This window comes from Typopeltis vanoorti, chromosome 12 (assembly GCF_054136105.1).
Source record: "Typopeltis vanoorti isolate ZY-2024b chromosome 12, IOZ_Tvanoo_1.0, whole genome shotgun sequence".
In the NCBI taxonomy this organism is placed as follows: Eukaryota; Metazoa; Arthropoda; class Arachnida; order Uropygi; family Thelyphonidae; genus Typopeltis; species Typopeltis vanoorti.
The window spans coordinates 28235100-28256943 of NC_143560.1; the positions used below are offsets into that span (position 1 = coordinate 28235100).

Sequence of the window (21844 nt, forward strand, 5' to 3'; positions counted from 1 at the left end):
CGTCCAGTGAAAGTTGGTTTTCTGTAAACTGTTGTTGTTAGAATACCTGAAGGTGAACAGATGAGGACATCTAAAAAGGATAATTTGTTGTCTTTTTCAATTTCCATGATAAACTTAATACGAGGATGTAAGGAATTGATTCTGGCTAAAAAGAAGGGTGAGGAATCTCTGTTATGAGGTCAGATTGAAAAGGTGTTGTCTATATATCTCACCCAAAAGGATGATTGAGGGAATATAGATGAAAACAAGACGTCTTCTAGATGTTCCAAATAAAAGTTGGCTAGAGCAGGTGAAAGTGGACTTCCCATGGCTGTTCTGTAAAATTCGATGCAACATCATAATTCTTACAATGTTTAATTGCATTGATTTTACAGGAGTCACATCCGAAATTCAAAGAATTGTAAACTTGTATATAATAGATGTAAACAATAATATCAGCCCAGAAAAATTTATATGATACTGTAGATAGAAGATATATGAGTGTGTATTTCAGAAGAAAATCCCTTAGAGAGCAGAAGTATGCTAGAATTACCTACATAAGTAATACAAAATGCCCATCTGTAGAGACCCTAAGGAATTAAACATGCTAAAATAAAGTAAACAAGTATCTAAAAATAGAAGTTTAGGGGCAATTACCTTAGAGTTCAGAAATATATTTGATGTATCACTTGGTATAGGGTAGAATGGAAACCCATTGTAACCAAAGCAGTCCGACACTGCCGTCAAGGTTGATAGCAGAGCGGGGTGGTATACATCAGAAGCTGTTACGCTATGCTGAAAAAGGGATTAAACTACACTTCAGGGAGATAGAAGTCGGAAGTTTCTGGAAGGAAAGGAGTTAGCACGTGATAGGTACGGGGATCTCAGACCTTAGTTCAAAGTTTGTGCGGGAATATTTGGTATCTAAGAAACTTCACGCAGGGTCCAGAGAGGCGAAATAAAAAGGTCAGGAATAGACTAAGGTAGGATCGACTGGGAAAATGGACTATCGTGCATCGGGAAACGTGCCGGGGGGTCTCCATGGAATCCTGGATGAATTCGTGGAGGGTAACTGGAGGCGAAACCTTGTAGAGCGGCCCAGGACCAAGATGACCCTACATCCGACTGCCTACTACTCCGAAAGATCGAGCTCCAGCCCCGCAAGAAATTCCAGAGGTGAACACGGTTTCCATGATGCATCTGAAGCGATAGAGCAAGCCGTAACAATAGAGGGGGATCCAGAATAAGCCCGAAGAGAAGATACGATTAAAGTGCAATTGTGCCTATGAAAGAATTAATGTGAGTTGAAATTTGTTTGTTGAAAACATTCTTGTTTTCAACAAAATATATGATGTGAAGGACTGTTTTGGATAGACTGAATTCTTAGGGTTGAAAGATGTAATAGATTGAAAACTAATTCATATGAAGTAAATCTGCTTTTAGAATAATTGAAAAGATGTTAATGAATTGAAATGGTTTAAAAGAGCTGATAGGAAAATTATAGAATTTAGAATTGTAATGGTGTGAAAGGTTGATTGCTAAGTGAGTGTTACATTCTTTTTGTGATAGTCAATGATAGTCAAGGTTTAACTGAAATATCTTGATGATGAACTAAAGCATTTCACCTGATGCCTTTACTCAGCATCACTAATATCTTTAACCTTTAACCAAGAATGCAAGATTCCATCACATTGTCATCAGGCACATCCCCAATCATCAAATTATCTTACAGCGTTGTCTCCTTGCTCTCTGTTTTTCACTTATTTGAACTTGTCCTTTCTTTATTCTTCTCCGCCATACCTCTTGGCAGTCATCATCATCATCAAATTCCTGCCATGTTCCTTCAGGATATGATAGTACTATACGAAAAATTTACTTCATTACTAACTTCCTATCTACAATTTTCCACCAAATCAGTCAGTTACTTGTCAAGACTCCAACATTATCAGATCTTATATTTCTATCATCTAAGGCACTTTGTATCGTATCAATCCACCTATCTCCCAACCTGGCAGAGAACACTTGTTTTGCTAATCTTTCCTCACCCATTCTTTTCAAGTGACCATACCACTTCAGATTAGCTCTGCTAATGTATTCTTGAATGCTGACAATTTCAGGTTCTTTCCTAATATCCTCAATTTTAATTTGATATTGGCATTGATGCCATCTGTTCATGCCTCTAATCTTTCTCAGGATTCTCATATCTGTGGTCTCTAGTCTTTGGTCAAGTGTTTTACTTCTGAGCCAGCTCTCAGATCCATTAGTTAAAACTGGTTTGAACACTGTCTTGTATACAGCTAATTTAATGTTCCGACTAATTTCTCTCTTATTCCATATGAATTTATTCCATTGACTTCCTACCATACCAGCTTTGTTGATTCTGTTGTCTATTTCCATATTTAATTTACCATCTTCACTAAAAATCATGCCTATGTAGGGTGAAATGTTTTACTTATTCCACAGGTTCTCCATTCACAATGCAGTTGACAATTTCAACGATTCTGCCTATTTTCATTGTCTTTGTCTTTTTATTGCTGACCTTCATACCATATCTATTACAACAGTTATTCAATTTAGTCAAGGAATCTTGCAGACTCGTAGTGGATTTATTGATAAGTATAACATCACCCGCATAAAGCAAAGAGCTGACATTAACATCTTCAATTCTGATATCATGTTTAATACCATTTTCCTTCATGTGATCCATCTAGATAATGAATAACAGAGGGGATAATGTACATCCTTGTCTCACACCAGATTTAACATTAAACCATCTTTCTCTACTTCCTTCAATTCTAACTGCTGACTTACAACTTAAATAAAGACTAAGTATTGCTTGATATGATGCCCCATTGACGCCATATAACAATAGCATATTGAATAGCTTATCTCTTGGCAACTTATTATATTCCTTTTCCAGATCTATAAAACTCAAATAGAGATCTTTGTTATATTCCCATGATTTCACCACTATTTGTTGTAAAGTGAAGATCTGATCCTGACAGCCTCTATTTGGCCGGAATCTAGCTTGTTCTTCACCAAGGTTTTCTTCTACAATTCTTCTGAACTGTTTCTCAAGTATACTTGCATATAGCTTACCAGGAACACTCAGTAGGGAAATACCTGTTTAATTCTCACATTCAGTTTTATTTCCCTTTTTATATATGGGTAGTATGAGAGCTCTACTCCAATCATCTGGAATTCATCCTTCTGTCCAGGTCTTCAGAACTATGCAATGCAGTCACTGTAAGACTTTTATACCACCGTACTTCAGCATTTCTGGTTGAATATCATCTACTCCTGCTGCCTATCCACATTTTAAGCCTTTGATGGCTTTTTTTACTTCAAGTATTGATATGTATTCCTGACTGTATGCCTGTTGAGTGTTTTTTTACCACTGTGCTATCACTGCTTGTTTCGTTTAGCAATTTCTCGAATTAATTACTCCATACGTCAAAGATATCTTTTTCTCTCATTTCATGTCACCTTTATCATCTCTAACTCAAAGCTGTATAACTGAGACGAGACACCTCCACATAGCCTTTAAAAGAATGCGGAGAACGGACCAGGGCTTCTGACCTAATGTCCAATCATCACCTTCTCGTGGTGCACCCTGTTGGGTATCTACTTGGACACTGAACAAACGAGGATAGGCTGGTAATTTGGGATTTAGCCGACCAAATTGTATTCTTATTGGTTAAACCAAAATAAAAAATGATGGTACAACATGACAAAATTTCATGCCAGCTGGGGCGTCGCCTGGTTAAACAAGGTTTCCGTTGTTTTCGCCAGGGAACCAGGGCGAACAACAAAAAATCACAGCTACTGGAACAAACCTGAAAACACACCCCAACTTAACATCACCAGTGTTAAAGATCGTTACTATCAACATAAGAAGCCTGAATGGCAAAGAAAGCTAGCTCAGGAATTGATAAGTACCACATCGACATAATAGGGGTGACTGAAACAAAAAAAGACAAAAACTGGTTAGATCTTTCTGAGCAATAAATACAAAATGTTATATTCAGACAATGACAATCAAGGAAAAGGAGTAGCCATAGTATTCAACACAAAATATGAGGCTAATCTTCTTGAATGGCACGCAGTCTCAAGTAGAGTAATGTTGGCAAATATGGGAATGGGGAACTGGACAATGAGACTTATTTGTGCCTATGGTCCCACAGAAGGTTCTACTAAGGTAGAAGTGGAGAAATTTTTTGATGCTTTGGAAAAAGCAACTGACACAATGAAAAAGGAAAAGTTGGTCCTTGTTGGGAATCTAAATAGCAGAGTAGAAAATGATTGTGAGACATACAAAAATATTTTGAAAAAATTTGGAGAAAAGAGCAAAGCTAATAATAATGGCAAATATCTGTTGGATTTCTGCTCAGGACACGGACTTGTTATTACTAACACCATATTCCAACATAAAAATGTGCACAAATTCACATGGAGAGAAGAGGCAAGGAATAAGAAAAGTCTTATTGACTATGTTATTGTTGATAGTGATGTTTTCTCCCTGGTTCAGGACACCAGAGTGTACAGAGGATTTGAAATTAGAAGTGATCACTATTTAGTCTTGATCAGGATAAAATTTAATTCATATTGAAAAGAATAACATGTAAGAAAGTTTTAAAGTGAATAAAAGTTGAGCAGCTCTCAGATGTGAACTGTAGACTAAAATACACAAAGATTATTGAAGAAAAAATGAAAGAGTTTGAGAACGGGAATCAAACCTTTGAGATTCAGTTGCAAGCTTTGAAGAAAGCTCTGATTGATTCAGCTAGAGAGGCATATGGTGAAGTTGTCTGCAAGGATAGAAAAATTAGAACTCCATGGTGGACACAGGAAGTTAAAGAGGCAGTGAACGAAAAGAAGAAAGCATATCAAAAGTTCCTGGCAAATAAGTCAGCTTGTGCTCTCAGAGAATACAGAGACAAATGCAAGAATGCTAAACACTGTGTAAAACTAGCTAAACAAAAGTCATGGGAAGACTTTGGCAAGAATATAGAAAATAAATATCAAGAAGGTGGCAAAATATTCTGGAGGTTGTTGAAGAAGCTTAGGAATGGAGTAAAGAGTGCTGTAAACGGAGTTAGAGATGATAAAGGTGACATGAAAACGGAAGAAAAAGATATTCTTGAAGTATGGAGTAATTACTTTGAAAAACTGCTAAATGAAACAAGCGGTGATGACAGCACAGTGGTAAAAAACACTGACCAGGCATGCAGTCAGGAATACATATCCATACTTGAAGTAGAAAAAGCTATCAAAGGCTTAAAATGTGGAAAGGCAGCAGGAATAGATGATATTCGACCAAAAATGCTGAAGTATGGTGGTATAAATGGTCTTACAGTGGCTGCACTGCATAGTTCAGAAAGCCTGGACTGAGGGACAAATTCCCGATGATTGGAGTAGAGCTCTCATAGTACCCATATATAAAAAGGGAATAAAACTGAATGTGAGAATTACAAAGGTATTTCCCTACTAAGTGTTCCTGGCAAGATCTATGCAAGTATACTTGAGAAACGATTGAGAGGAATTGTGGAAGAAAAGCTTGGTGAAGAACAAGCTGGATTCAGGCAAAATAGGCTGTCAGGATCAGATCATCACTTTACGACAAATAGTCGAGAAAGCATAGGAATATAACAAAGATCTGTATTTAAGTTTTGTTGATTTTGAAAAGGCATATGACAACGTGCCAAAAGAGAAGCTATTCAATACACTACAGTTATATGGTGTCAATGGGGCATTATATCAGTCAATACTTAGTAGTCTTTATTTGAGTTATAAGTGAGCAGTTAGAATTGAAGGAAGTACAGGAAGATGGTTTAATGTTAAATCTGGTGTGAGACAAGGATGTACGTTATCCCTTCTGTTATTCATTATCTATATGGATCATATTATGAAGGAAAGTGGTATTAAACATGATTTCAAAATTGGAGATGTTAATGTCTGCTCTTTACTTTATGCAGATGATGTTATACTTCTAAATAAACCACTACAAGTCTGCAAGATTCTCTGACTAAATTGAATAACTGTTATAATAGATATGGTATGAAGGTCAGCAATAAAAAGACAAAGACAATGAAAATAGGCAGAATCGTTGAAAATGTCAGCTGTGTTGTGAACGGGGAACCTGTGGAACAAGTAAAACATTTCAGCTACTTAGGCACGATTTTTAGTGACGATGGTAAATTATATATGGAAATAGACAACAGAATCAACAAAGCTGGTATGGTAGGAAGTCAATTGAATAAATTCATATGGAATCAGAGAGAAATTAGTAGGAACACTAAATTAGCTATATACAAGACAGTGTTCAAACCAGTTTTAACTTATGGATCTGAGAGCTGGGTCAGAAGTAAAACACTTGACCAAAGACTAGAGACTGCAGATATGAGAGTCCTGAGAAAGATTAGAGGTGTGAACAGATGACATCAATAGCAATATCATATGAAAAACGAGGGTATTAGGAAAGAACTTGACATTGTCAGCATCCAGGAATGTGTTAGCAGAGCTAATCTCAGGTGGTATGGTCACTTAAATAGAATGGGAGAGGAAAGATTAGCAAAACAAATGTTCTCTGCCAGGTTGACAGGAAAACAACCCATAGGAAGACCAAGATATAGGTGTATTGATACGGTACAAAGTTCCTTAGATGATAGAAATATAAGATCTGATAATGTTGGAGTCTTGACAAGTAACAGACTGATTTGGAGGAAAATTGTAGATAGGAAGTTAGTAATGATGTAATTTTTTCATGTAGTAATATCATATCCTGTATACCCCTTGAGGGTACCTGGCAGGAATTTGATGATGATGATGAACTCCTTTCACAGTACTCTCTCCTCCATTTCTAAGCTTCTTCAACAACCTCCAAAATATTTTGTCACCTTCTTGATATTTATTTTCTATGTTCTTGCCAAAGTCCTCCCATGACTTCTGTTTAGCTAGTTTTACAGTGTTTAGCTTTCTTACATTTGTCTCTGTATTCTCTAAGAGCACAAGCTGAATTATTTGCCAGGAACTTTTGATATGCTTTCTTCTTTTCCTTCACTGCCTCTTTAACTTCCTGTGTCCACCATGGAGTTCTGATTTTTCTATCCTTGCAGACAACCTCACCACATGCCTCTCTGGCTGAATCAATCAAGATTTTCTTCAAGGCTTGCCACTAAATCTTTGAAGTTTGGTTCCTGTTCTCAAACTCTTTCATTTTTTCTTCAATAATCTTTGTGTATTTTAGTCTACTGAGTGCTGCTCAACTTTTATTCACTTTAAAAATTTCTTACATGTTATTCTTTTCAATATGAAATTCAATTTTATCCTGCTCAAGACTAAATAGTGATCACTTCCAATTTCAAATCCTCTGTACACTCTGGTGTCCTGCACAAGGTAGAAAACATCACTATCAACAATAACATAGTCAATGAGACTTTTCTTATTTCTTGCCTCTTCTCTCCATGTGAATTTGTGCACATTTTTATGTTGGAAATGGGGTTAGTAATAACCAGTCCATGTCCTGAGCAGAAATCCAACAAATATTTGCCATTATTATTAGCTTTGCTCTTTTCTCCAAATTTTCCGAATATATTTTTGTATGTCTGACAATCATTTCCTACTCTGCTATTTAGATTCCCAAAAAGGACCAACTTTTTCTTTTTCATTGTGTCAGTTGCTTTCTCTAAATCCTCAAAAAATTCCTCCACTTCTACCTTAGTAGAACCTTCTGTGGGACCATAGGCATAAATAAGTCTCACAAGTTCCCCATTCTGATATTTGTCCACATCACTCTACTTGAGACTGCCTGCCATTCAAGAAGATTAACCTCGTATTTAGTGTTGAGTACTATGACTACTTCTTCTTTTCCTTGATTGTCATTGCCTGAATATAACATTTCGTATTTATTGCTCAGAAAGATCTAACCAGTTTGTCTTTTTTGTTTCAATCACCCTTATTATGTTGATGTGGTACTTATATAATTCCTCAGCTAGCTCCATTTCTTTGCCATTCAAGCTTCTTATGTTGATAGTACCAGTCTTTAACTCTGGTGATGTTGAGTTGGGGTGTTTTTTCAGATTTGTTCCAGTAGCTGACTTTTCGCTGTTCATCCTGGTTCCCTGGTGAAAACAACTCGGGGGTCCTTGTTTAGCCAGGTGATGCCCCAGCCAACATGAAATTTTGCCATGTTGTACCATCATTTTGTAATTTGGTTTAGGCCAATAAGAATTGCAATTTGGTCGGCTAAATCCCACATTGCCCGCCCATCTTCGTTTGTTCACTATCTACAATGGAGAAATATCCAGAATGGGGAACCCAGCATGGGGGCACCACGAAAAGTTGAGGATTGGTCAATAGTTTAGAAGCTCTGGTCGGTTCTTCCCATTCCTTTAAAAGCTATGCGGAGGTCTCCTCTCAGTTATACAGCTTTGACCCTTAAGCACCCCACCTTGGCAAATACCTCTTCAAATGCTCTAGCTTATTGATCCTCTGAAAGACTCCATAAGCTTGCTGTTTCATTCATGAAAGCCTCCTTGCTGTTCTCGTCTTTCTTCACACATACGCTATTATCGTACTTTATCACTTATGTATTCCTCTCTTCATTCTCTACAATACTTGCATTTTTCCCCCCACAACTATTAACCACACTTCTCTCTTTACACACCCAAACAGTCTAACACTCAAATAACTCTTCCAGCATGCAAGCACTTGCTATCTTCACTTTTCCATTTACCCCCATATAATTGTAGTGTTTTGAAAAACTTTTCTCTGGGCACCTTATTGTGTGCCTATTCCAGATCTACAAAATTTAAGTACAGATCCTTGTCATATTCCTATGATTTCTCAACTATTTGTAAAGTGAACATCCGATCTTAGCAACCTCTGTTTGGTCTGAACCCAACTTGTGCTTCTTCAGGTTTCTCTTCCACAATTTTTCTCAATCTCTTTTCAAGTAGGCTTGCATAAATGTTACCTGGAACACTTAGTAGAGAAATTCCTCTGTAATTCTCCTCTGGTTATATTCAGTTTTATTCACTTTTTTTTTTTTTATAGATGAGAACTACTAGAGCTCTACTCTGATCATCTAGAATTCATCCTTCTGACCAAGCCTTCAGTATTATGCAGCATAGCCACTGCAAAACTTTTGTGTCTCCATACTTGGGCATTTCTGGTAAAATATCATCCTGTAGCTATCATTCCACATTTCAAGTTTTTGATCACTTTTTCTACCCCAAATTTTTAATATTTCAGGAAATGACAACATATACTAGAATATTAATTATAAAAAATAATTAATTAATACCTTCCTATATTTCTGCATTGTTACATTGCCAACAACGGGGATCACAAGAAAAAAAAAAAGATTTATGTGCACATAGTCACTAACACTAAGCAAATGAGGAAACTGAATAAAGGCAAAAGAAGTCGGACCTAGAGCCCTGAACGGTGCCCCCCCCCCCCCCCAATGGACTAAATGGGGTTGCCTGACAATCTTAAAATGTATGCTTCCCAAATTCGTTGAGATTTGGAAAGTTTTTCAGAGGTGAGGTAGATTCGATGAATAGTCTTTCATACTTGTATTTGCTGCATGTATTAATGGCTTTCTTCCAGCGTATCCTGTGGTGGGTGTCCAAAGCATGGTCAGCAAGTCCTGAGTGACTGTATTGGTAGATCTGCGTGTAGTCCTTGTGTTCAGATATCCTGATATTAGCTGTTCTGCCTGTTTGGCTGTAGTAGGACAGTTTGTAACTGCAATGGACCTGGTATACTTGTACTCCTGGTAGGTCTAGGGGATTTGGCTGGTCTTTGGTGGTGCAGTAACCTCTTAACAGTGGTAAGAGGTCTTAAAATATTATCAATATGTTCAGAAATTCCTGGAATATAAAGTGAAATCAGAGATGTTTCTTCCAGAAATTTCGAAATATGTCTTAATGACAAACATAAATAGGACATCTGTTCTTTCCTAGCTGAACATTCCATCTCAACTAAATTTAGGTAGTTTTGAAGAAAACTAAGCTTTTACATAAAAGTAGATTCCTTGTATAATGATTATACAAAGAGAGATGCGATGCCCTTCTATTTCTACACCACCTGAATTCAAATTTAGTTAACAACAGAGTTAATAACAGATTTAGTTATTTGCTGACTTTCTGCTAGGTTATTTATGCTGTGGTGGCATTTTTTTAAATACTTCTTTTGCTACATTATATTTCGTGTTTCATTATTAACATATTGAGTGAGGATGCCTTTAGATACTGAGGCAAAAATTTTGTTGATTAAAATTATTTTCATGTTAGCTTGAGTTTCTGTCTTTAATTTCTACAAACAATGACAGCTTATATAACTATTTTAAAACAGTCAGCAGTAATATAGTCAATGAGGCTTTCTTATTTCTTATGCCTTCTCTTTGTGTGAAGTTGTACATGTCTTTGTTTTTATGTTGGAATGTGGTGTTAGCAATGACCAGTTGAAATCTTGAACAAAAATCCAACTGGTACTTACCATTATGCTTGATGAGATTTATTTCCTTCTCTGTTTTTATCTCCAAGGACCAGCTTTTCCATTTTCTTTGTCAGCTGACTCAAAAAAATTCTTCCACTTCCTTAGGAGAACCCTCGGTGGGACCATGGGCACAAATAAATTTCATTATCCATTGCCTCAGTCTGCCCACATAACTCTACTTGAAATTGCCTTCCAATGAAGAAATTTATCTTCATGTTGATTACTAATTCCTTTCCTTGATCATCATTGCCTGAATATAACATCCTATATTTATTTAGTAGAATCTCACCTGTTTTGGTTTTATTTGTCTTGGCAACACCAAGTATGTCCACGTGGCACTTTTCCTGTTCTTCTGCAAGTTTGATCTTCTTTTCATTGATGCCTCTTATGTTGTTGGTTCCTATATTCAATTCTTCTGACATGTTTGTTCCAATAGTTGAATTTTCACTGTTTGCCCTGGTTTTCTGATGAAAACAGTCGGATCCTTGTTTAACTGGGAAATGCTCCAGCCGGCATGAAATCTCATGCACATATTTCTGGTTTAAGCCAGTAGAGAGTATCATCTTTTTTTCAGTACCCAGTGGCTGTGTACTAATGGTGCACACCACGTGAAGATGATTGGACATTCAGTCAGATGCTCCAGTTAATTCTCTGCATTGCTTAAAGGCAATGTGGAGGTCTCCTCCCAGTTATCTGACTTTGACTCTTAAGCAACTCCAATCAGGAAGATAGGAAGTGCTAATTCCAACTGAGCATATTATTTATTGCAACCATATGATTTTGACCTTGACCATGATAGAGATATGTTATTACACATGTTTAAAATGCCAACTAAATGAAGATAATACACTCTCAGGTAATGTAGAATAACATTTTCTTTTTCTAGTATGTGGTTTGTTGGGAGAAAGACAAATATGGTAGGGAAAATTAAGAAATCTTTAGAATCCCAAATAAAAATACAGTAATCTAGAGCACTAGATTACTGTATGCCTGAGATCCATTTAATTTCCACCAAAAATTGAGAGCCACTAAATTTAATATACAGCTTCATATCATACTATTTATATGGCATAAGGGTTGTTTTTTCACCTTCTCCAGGACCCAACTAAACTAATGCAGATTTTTGTCTCATCCTGAGAGTTGAGATTGTTAAAGCTGTGACTAAATGTGGTATATTGCTTTCTCTTATGGCTTGAAGGGATAGTTGCAACTTGCTCTATCTTTATTTTCTGCTTGGGGATGAGCAGTTAAGGCTAAAACTGTTAAATTTAATATATTTTGTTCTCTTATAACTTAAAACATTTTAGCTTCCTTCCCCCCCCCCCAACTTCCTGTAATAAGTGTATGTGGTGGGGGGGCAAGGGGGCACTTTTGTGTACATGGTTTTTAAAAGTATCACTTGCTTGATCTAAAAGTTTGACTTACTTTTACTCCCAAATGAATATTTTTATATGTTTTAATTTTTTAGAGTGTTGGTCCTAGTATTAGATCAGGTCCAGGTTTTTGTCCTCGTATTAATACTACAATAGGAGGATTTACCGAAATTCTAGTGTCATCTGGTATCAGTAAAAGAATACAAGTGAAAGTTGACAATATCCAGGTAAGTAAAGATATTCAATCTTTATAACATATAAAATTTAATAATTATAAAAGGGAGACTGTGTTTACAGAAGTTGGATTGTTACCTGTTAATCTCACAAAAGTCTTTGTGACATGTATATTAATGATGTAGGTAATGATTTGGGGGGTGGGGGGTATCCAGTTGCTTGCTGATGATACAGAACTGGGGAAGGTAATAGTTGATGTAGATATCCTGCAGGATGATTTAAATAAATTGGTTGTAAATTTAATGTTTCAAAATGCAATCCAGTACCATCAATATGATACTTTGATAATATTGTATCATGTTCATGGTACTGGATTGCAAGAAACTGATGAGGCTAGGGATTTGGTGGTGAGGTACACAGAGAAATGAAGTTCAGAGGACATATTGCAAAAGTTGGCAAAATAGTTCAAAGGATTACTTCGATATTAGACATTGACAAGTAAAGATAGAGATGTTATTATCCCTGTTTATAAGGCTATGATTTGACTACTATGCAAAGATTTGATTGCCTAAGCTTCTTGCGGAATTAGAATCAAATTCTAACATCAAGTAATGAGAAGAAGGTTGTCACCTAACAGTTTTGAAATAGTGATAAACTGTTGTATTGCTTTGTTACTAATATGTTATCAACATTTGTTGATTGTGTATTGTTAGATACCACAAAAATAGTTGATTGACCAAGAGAATAGTGTTTTCATTCTGTAACAACAGGCTATAAATTTGAATTCCACAAATGGCATGGATGTTTTTTGCAAATCTCTATTCAGTGGATGAATTTCACTGTCTGTGTATGAGTCCACTGTTCTGCATAGATTTATAACTTTTCCTGGTGGAATTTCCATTAAAGAAAAAAGTAATGAAGTTTTAAATATATTAGTATTTCTAACCTGATTGGCTGAGTGGAATAACAAAACTGCTTTCTAACAAGTAGCTGTAGGTTCAGATCTCACTAAGTCTAGGTATTTACGAATGTCTTTAGGTGGTAGATAACATCATCATGCATTGCTAGGACTCTACTACTACCTTTTTTAGGCTAGAATTGGTTTCTGTGGAATAAGAAGTTCAGCTAAGTCTTTAGAGTACATTTTTGTATTATCAAACCTTTAGCCCACCAATTCTGTTACTAATCTACTGTAGGTTGACAACTGTTTTGTGGGTTAAATTCACATAGACCATTCACCCACACTATACAAAGACCACATGAATAGTTTGTGTGTGTTACTGGTGAATATCACATGGTTTGCTGTAGTAGAATTTCTTTATAATAGTGTTGTGCTTTTATCATATTTGGGCAGGACTTTCTGGTAGTGTTACAGTGAGCAAATTTGTAATGAGTGTTTGAGAGGCAGCTGTATAATGTATTTTAAAATGTAAGATGGGAAAAAAACTTTTATTTTAATGATGTAAAAATTTTTTTTACGATGTAAATTTTGCCTTAGTGTATTATCTTCAGTATAATGACAGTGGAACATTTAAAATACAAATAACAGAAACATTTAAAAGAGTGTTATCATATAAATTAAGGGGATAAAAATCCCTTATTGTTTTTCAGCCAGTATGCGAAACTCTAAGATCGAAGACTACGATCTAAGCGTTTCATGCAGATGAAACTATCGGTGGATCCAAGCGTAAGTGACCACTTGGTAGTGCTACGCCAAGGCGACTCGATGCAAAGGTGGAGCAAGATCCCTCACTATTCTTCATATTTTCTCATAATGTAAAAGCACACAGCTCCTAGGAGATGTAATACTGCTTTACATTATGAGGAGAGGTCACTACCCAGACCAGTTTCAACCTTTTTTGAGGTCTCATCAGTGAGTAGCTAGACCTAGAAGATATCAAAGTTTTAAGTGAAAAGAACTTACGAACCTCTTATGAGACCTCAAAAAAGGTTGAAACCAGTCTGAGTAGTGATCTTCCAGAGGACTCTGTGCTTAGTAGAGACGGCACGTTCAGCTAATCCTGATTGTTCATGTTTTTGGTACTGAATATAATGGAAATCAGCAGAGCTGTCTGACTGTCCAAAGTATTACAAGCTTCAGGAGCAAGAGATCTGGTAGACCTGGATAATTAAGTGGAGGAAGCTTTGTCTTTAGGTGAAGAAAGGAAGGTTGGAATCTTCCTGACAGGAAAGGGAAACCTTGATGTTGAGAGGCTTTATAATTTAAGCAGTATGTTCAGATATTCATTTAACATGAGGAAAAGGAATCAGAGAGATTTCTTCCTCAGACATAGACTGAGAGCCTAAAATTGTTCAGTGCTTTGGTGATAAATGAATGTAAAAATCTCAATTGTTTTACTCATTATGTTCAGTTTTTACAGTGATATATACTGAGTGAAAATTTCATAAGCAATCATTGTTTGCATTTACTAATGCAGTTGTATGCTTAGTATTGCTGCCCACCATGTGATTTAAGCATTGGCATAACAAAAGAAAACTTAAATGTATGTAAATAGTCAATTTGCTTACCTTAATGTTGTAATCCTTGAGGGAGTTACATCGAAATAACATGTCTATTATTGTATGGTTATTTATTATAGTGTTCTATGCTATATACTATTCTATATGCAATCACTGTAGTTATGGCAGTCATGTTGACACTAGTTTTGCTTTGAATGTCAGTAATGGACATCCATGTTAGTTGTGAGTTTTTTGAACAATTGTTGCTGAGGTAACAAGAATGCTAGCAAGAAGGAGAGCTGGAAAGGAGAAATAAACTACAAAGTTAAATTCTGTGGCCTCAAAAAAAAATGTATATGCACCTTTTATCTACACTCCAATGAGGGACTGCGATCATACTGAAGGACGTTTTAATGCAGGCATGGGCAACCTTTCCTAGTTCGGGGGTCAAACTACCATTCTGTCTCTGAGTCAAGGGCTGGACCAAATTATTAAATAAAATAAATTAATATTAAATGAATTAAAACAAGTTGTTACTTAATATTTTATTTATTTATAATATAATGCTTTGGTATAAAGCTCTACATAAATTTTATAATATAACCAACGACATAATTTAATGTGAAGATTGGCCTTGTACTTCAACTACGAGACTATCAATATTGACGTTAATGTTCCTTAAGGATAATCGCATAGAATTTTCGAGGTTTTTGTCCATTATTCTTGTCTGAATTTTTGATTTCTTGTATTTCATCCTCGAAAAAAACTTCACGCAATATGTGCTGCCGAAAAGACAAATGATTTTTCTTGAAAAGGTGCGTAAATTTGTGTATTTTTCTTCCACCAAATAAAATTTATAAAAAAATCCATCAAAGCAATGTTATTAAATTGTGATTTTAGCACTAAATCCGCCTGAAGCTCAATAAGTTCCATCTTTAAGTTTTCTGGCACATTATTTACATCAGCATCCATCGGACGAGCAAACATAGCGAATGTGGAGTCTTTGTTTTTGAAGTCGGCAAACCTTTTATCAAATTGCTCTATTAGTGCCTTCATTTCATCTCCATAATTATAAGGGCTATTTTTATGAGTTGCTAGAGTAGGAAAATGATGATAATTTTAGTTCTTATCTGACTTTCCAACAATCTTAGTTTATTACAAAAAGCTTTGACATGTCCATGCAGTTCATGAACCAATTGTCCTTGTTTTTGCAATTTAAGATTCAGTTCGTTTAGGTATCCAGTGACACCTACAAAGAAGAATGCTAAATCACACACCCACTCCTCATCTTTACTTGGTTAATTGTGTTTCCTTTTATGTCCATAAAATCTGAAGTGTCTTGTCTCATATCATAAAATCGTTTTAACATTTTACCTTTACTCAACCACCTCACTTCACAATAATAAGGCACATCTTCATAATCCGAAAATAGGTCTGCCAAATACTCCTTAAATTGGCGGTGATTAAGTGCACGTGACTTAATAAAGTTAATACTGGCTACTACAACTTCCATAACATTTATGAATTTAATCTATTTTGCACACAGATTTTGTTGGTGGATAATGCAGTGAAAATTTGTTAAATTTTCCGGATGGATCTGTAGTTCTATTGCTCTTTCATGAACTATTCCAATAAATCCCTTCTGTGCACCAACCATTGCAGGGGCTCCATCAGTGCATATGCCGGATAGTGAACTCCATTAAACTCAAATCTCTCAAAGACTGTGACTGTTACAAATATATCTTCATTGGTAGTTGTTCCTTTTAACGGCTGAAGTGCCAATAATTTTTCTGTGATGTTGAAATCCGCATCAACTCCTCGAATGAATATTGCTAGTTGTGCTGTTTCGGAGGCATCAATGCTGTCACCCAAAGCAATTGAAAATGCTTCCAATCTAGTAATCTTCTCTTTTAAACTTTTTTTGATATCATCAGCCATAATTTCTATCTGTCGGACAACAGTACGTCTCAACAAACGAATATTCTCAAAGTCTTTTTTCTTTTCAGGACATATTATACTTCCAACATCCAGCAGACATTCTTTGATAAATTCTCCGTCACCAAATGACTTAGAATGCTTAGCGATTTTTTTGCTTACCACAAAGCTGGCTTTGACAATGCTGTGGTGCTGCATTCTTTGCTTGTTGAACATTTGCTGCTGGGTATCCAAGTTCTTCAACTTCTGTATTTCATCTTTTCGAAGTTGTCCATCAATTTTTTGGTGATCCGCATGTCTCAAAGTAAAGTATCTCTTCAAATTGTATTCTTTGTTGATGGATACAGATTCGCTGCACAGCAAACATACAGGCAAACCTTTATTCAGAATAAAATAATAATCCTCCGTCCAGTTGTCTTGAAATTGACGATTCTCTGCATCTACTTTTCTTTTCTTTTTTTTTTTTTTTTGCAATAACCCCTGACATTGTCCCAAATTTATAAGCGATATTCAGAACTGTCAAACAAAACTGTCTTCTAGACTGCAGGCACCGAACAGAACATAACATCAATGCAGGCATTGAACAAAGCACAACACTAACCCAAGTACCACCGAACTGACAGGTTGTAACATGTTCACACACGTCGCTAGTCAAAGTGAGAAAGAAACCTTGGTTGGAGAAAACATAATGTGTTTTGCGCAAGTCATATGACGTCAGCTTAATGTGAGTTAGTAGAACACACCATGTTTTCTCCCACCGTGAATCAGACAAACTTCGCTGAAATAGATTAGGGCCGAATTCGGGCTGGGGATTGCCCATATGTGGTTTAATGCATCAAGTCTTCATATATTAGTAAGAATGTTTTGTGCTTAATAAGAAGCAAATGGTATATGTTCCATGAAGCAAAATAATGTGTGGCAAACTTCTTTTTATTGGAAGTGCCTTAGGGACTGCTCAGTGAAACATTATTTGTCAGAGTAATTATTCTTCATGCCTACTTCACAAAAATGAAGGAAAGATGTGTTTAAGGAAACTTTCTTAATAAAAGAAGATACATGCAAGTATAATAGTCAAGTGAGATCTTTAACTTTTATTGTATTCTAAGAAATTTGAGAGATGAGACTTGAATGACTATATGAGTAGAAACTAAAAAAAAAAAAAAAATAGAAGTGATGAGATAAATGCTGGATAAGAAGTTCCCATATATATCAGGAAGCACTGCAGAACTTGAAACCGAATACTGTCAGGTTTTGTTTGGTATTAATTATCCTCATAATTGAATTTAATTGTGAGAGTCAGAGAGTTCAGACAATGTTTTTTTGAGCTTATGTTATGTAATTATAGAATAGCCTTATAATTATCCTAGGTAAATGAGAATTTACTTATGTTAGAACTATTTAGAGCAGTGTTTCCCAAACTTTCAGTATCCATGTTGTACTCCTTTCACAATTTTGGTAACACCAGCATATCCCTTCTCAGGCTAAGAGAATTTAGAATAATATTTCATTTAAACATGAATAATTATAAAGGAAGTCACAAGACAGGATGTTATGATGTGCTGCTATATTTACCAATTTTCAGATTGATGCACCAAAGAAGAAGAATTATAAAGGCATTTATTTTTTAACACATTTGCACTATAATAAATTGCAAACATATGGAATATTTTTTAATTATTAAAGACATTAGTTATGCATACAATAGAAACAAAATTTATAACATTTAAATTTTCAATAATAATAATAAAAATAGTTTAATGAAATGAATGGAATTGTTTCTGTTGGGAAGAAGCCAGTTTGGTGAAATCTAGTTTTCACCAAACATTTCTTATTTTTACCCATAGATGAGGTTCTCTGTCAAGAATACAACTTGCAACTCAGACATGAGTAGAGATACACTTACAAGTAGGGAAACAATCACTGAGAACTACTGCAATTGAAAATATGAATAACTCCAAAATTCAGCAGACAGTTTGCATTTAAACTTTTAATGTCAACAGTTTAAATGATATGGTTGGAATTTGGTCATCAAGACACTGCCCTATTGGAGGTTACTCTATGCATACCAAGACACTTTTGTTTAAAACTTTCTTTAGATTATTTTTAGTTATTGAAGAATTATAGAACAGAGTTCCACTCATTTCCAACAACATATATAAAAGTATGAAAGAAAAAAAAAAGCCTCTGATCTCCTGAAGACCTTTCATGTTTCACTGGAGGTACATGTACCACACTTTAGGAAACACTACCTTAGAGAGATAATGAGAATAACTTAATATACAGAATTGTATATGTTTATAATAAATAAGTAATATTTTATATATTTGAGCTTCATTCTTTGAAATACACGATTTGAGTTTTGAAGTCAGCACCATTGTGGGTAAAAAATTTGAAACATAACCGACCACTCAACAAAAATTAAAATTATATATAAATATTGATAAATTGTTAAATATAGTTATCTTACTCTCCCATGTTAAAGTTTAATGGAGTGAAACAGCACTAGGAAAGGATTAAAAATATTATTTAATTCTTCCAATATTTCATCTGTTACAGAGACATCATGAGGAAGTACAATATGAGACTTGTAACACACACACACACGGCACAACAATACAGTAAGCTGAAACTTTGTCTAGATAATTAAACTGGCTGGTCTTTCTTAAAATTGTCGAGATACTGAAATTTTACTTGCATCAAATTAAAAATCGGGTTCTAAAAAAAAAAAAACTATCTGTAAGCATGCCAGTTTTGCTCTGCTTTATGAACAGATCGCTGCTGCATGCACTGTTCTTGCTGCTACTCATTACAGTCTGAACTCTCAACATGGAACTCTATACTATTCTCTTTAATATTTCAGATGCTTCAGCTTAAAAATAATTCTTGAAAATAAAAAAATAAACATATCAATAAATACAATGGGCTTAGATTCTGTACCCATTCCTCAAGTTTAAAACCTCTTCATACAGTAGTTAACCTGTCATCAAAAAGGGTTAACAAAACTGCCATTGCACATTAACAATTACCAGCACTGGACCTAATGTTCAACATTAAATGCAATATCCATAACTTAGCTCCAGAGATAGCTAACAACATTAGGCTTGATATCTCCAGTTCACTTTCTAGGTCTTTGCCTCCTAAAAGAAATCTATCTTCCTGCCAGCTCAGTTGTCTAAAATAAACTATGTAAAGATAAAAACAGTCATCACCAGGGGCTGACAGAGGAAGTGCTATCATTAGCCTTAATGCCAGTGAATACAATAAGAAAATGGATATCATTCTTAGACTGTTCCACCTGTAGACCTATAGATGATGATCTCACTAAATTGTAAATCAAGAAATTAAAATGCCCACTCAAAAGTTTCTTCCTGGCCTCCTGGCATCACAAAAAAAAAAAACTTAACCCTTCAGTTGCTGTCCCCCTCCCAGGATATACATCTCATCTAAAATTCATAAACCCAATCCCCCATCACACACACACACACACACACTCACTCCAACAAGATCCCTAGTAAATACTACTGATTCTCCTTGCTATAAATTATCCAAATAGCTAGCAAAATCTCTTATCTCCTCTTATTGGTCATACCACATTGTACATTAAAAAGTTCTTCCCATTTTAAAAGTTCTGCTGAAAATTTAATTGTTAATGATGCTGCTATCCTTATGAGCTTTGACCTTACCTCATTACTGTTAAAAAAAAATAGTATATTTAAAAAAAAATATATCCTATTGATATCATAGACCTCTTTTCCTTTGCTAACCATTCTGGTTATTTCTTTTGGAAGAACAAAATTTATAAATAGGTGGTACCTCTATGGGGTTTCCCCTCTTACCCCTACTTTGCTAATTTTTTTATGGATTATTTTGAAAAACAAGCTGTTGACTCAGTATCTCTCAAACTTTCCATTTAGTTAAGATATGTTGATCTGTTTTCCATTTGGATGCATGGTCCAGACACCTTAGCTTCTTTCCTCTCTCACTTCAGTAGTCTTCACCCTAGAATCCAGTTTACAATGGAAAATAAACTAATAATAGTTTAGCCTTTCTGGACACCTTGGTAACATGCCTAACCTAACGGTATGTATGTATGCATTTTTATGGCAGAGTTCAACTATAGTTCAATGTCCAGTATTGAAAGCCACTCTAGAGTCTCCTTTGACACTTTATGTATATCCTATAGGTTGCCATGGAAACGGAAAAGGGAGCAGTCACAGTAAGGACTATTTGCCATATTTCATTTATGTAGGGGATAGTCCCATCTGCCCTGATTCTGTTGATAGTCATCCATAGCATTCTAGGAAAGATGAAGCCAGGCTGGTGACTGCAGGAGTCTCACAAGAGAGCCATTTGTTGGCAAGTTCATAGCCCATTGTTGGTTCTACCTGTCATGAGTTGAAGGTTCTGGTTATGTCCCAAAATGGGTATTAACTTCAGCCAGGTTCTAGGGGAATTATATGGGCTGAGTGGAGAGGCAGTAAGGAGTTATTTGTGATTTTCTCCAGTTCTTTTAGTGAAGCCTGTTTCTTCAGATATCTTGCAGGACTATGTTGGAAAGCACTGGTAGCTATGACACGGATTTCAGGGTTCCACTAGTGCACATTGTTACGTTCAGTTGGGAGTCAATGTTTGTGTGAGCACTTCTTTCCCAGACTGCTGTGCGGTACTCTGCAACAAGGGCCAAGCCTGAGATCCTAAGTACCTCAGTTCTGCAACCCCAGCTAGTTCCACTTAGTCTTGAGATGTTGTTTCTCATTTTTATTTTGTTTTTTACTTTACAAATATGATTTTTGTAGGTCAGGCTTCTATCCAGGTTCTCTCCCAGGTATTGCAGATGAGGATCACATTTGACTGGGCTGCCAGAGAAAATTAGTTTGAGTTGGCTGTTTGCCTCCTTGTTAAGATGGAAAGGTATGGACACCGTTTTGGTGGGGTTTGGCTTTAGGTGCCACTGTTTGAAATATTTTTTCTCAAGAGTCTCCAAATGTATTCAGGGCAATCTCCAAGGAATTTAAAGAAGGCAATTGGTGGAGTATCGCCATGTCACCAGTGTACGTTTATTTGCTTGATCTTGTTGAGAAAATATCCAAGATATAGATGTTAAAAAGAGTTGGAGCAAAACAGAGCCCTGGGGCAAACCATTCTAAAGGAATCTGGGTCTGCTTTTCTTTCCTCCAGTATGGACCCGAATTTTCCTGTTTGTGAACATGGATTCTAGGAAGTGTAAGGTTGTTTTGAATTTTGTGATGAAACTGAGCTTTGAGAGCAACCCTCTGATCCAAACTGTATCATAGGCCAATGTCAATTCAATGAAGACAGCTCCAGATTCTAATTTCTTTTGGAAGCTGACCTTAATTTGAGTTGTTAAAGCCAAGACTTGATCACAGCAGTTTCTGCCAGGCCTAAAGCCAGCTTGCTCT

General features: G+C 35.8%; 1 protein-coding gene across 1 annotated transcript in view; it reads left to right on the forward strand.

Annotated features, from left to right (window-relative positions):
* The window catches only part of LOC150100648 (plexin-A4-like), a 707214-nt gene that overhangs the window by 297729 nt on the left and 387641 nt on the right, over nucleotides 1–21844 (forward strand). The window contains 1 exon segment of the mRNA XM_090401991.1: nucleotides 11951–12082. Coding sequence (XP_090258117.1) covers nucleotides 11951–12082 — 132 coding nt within the window.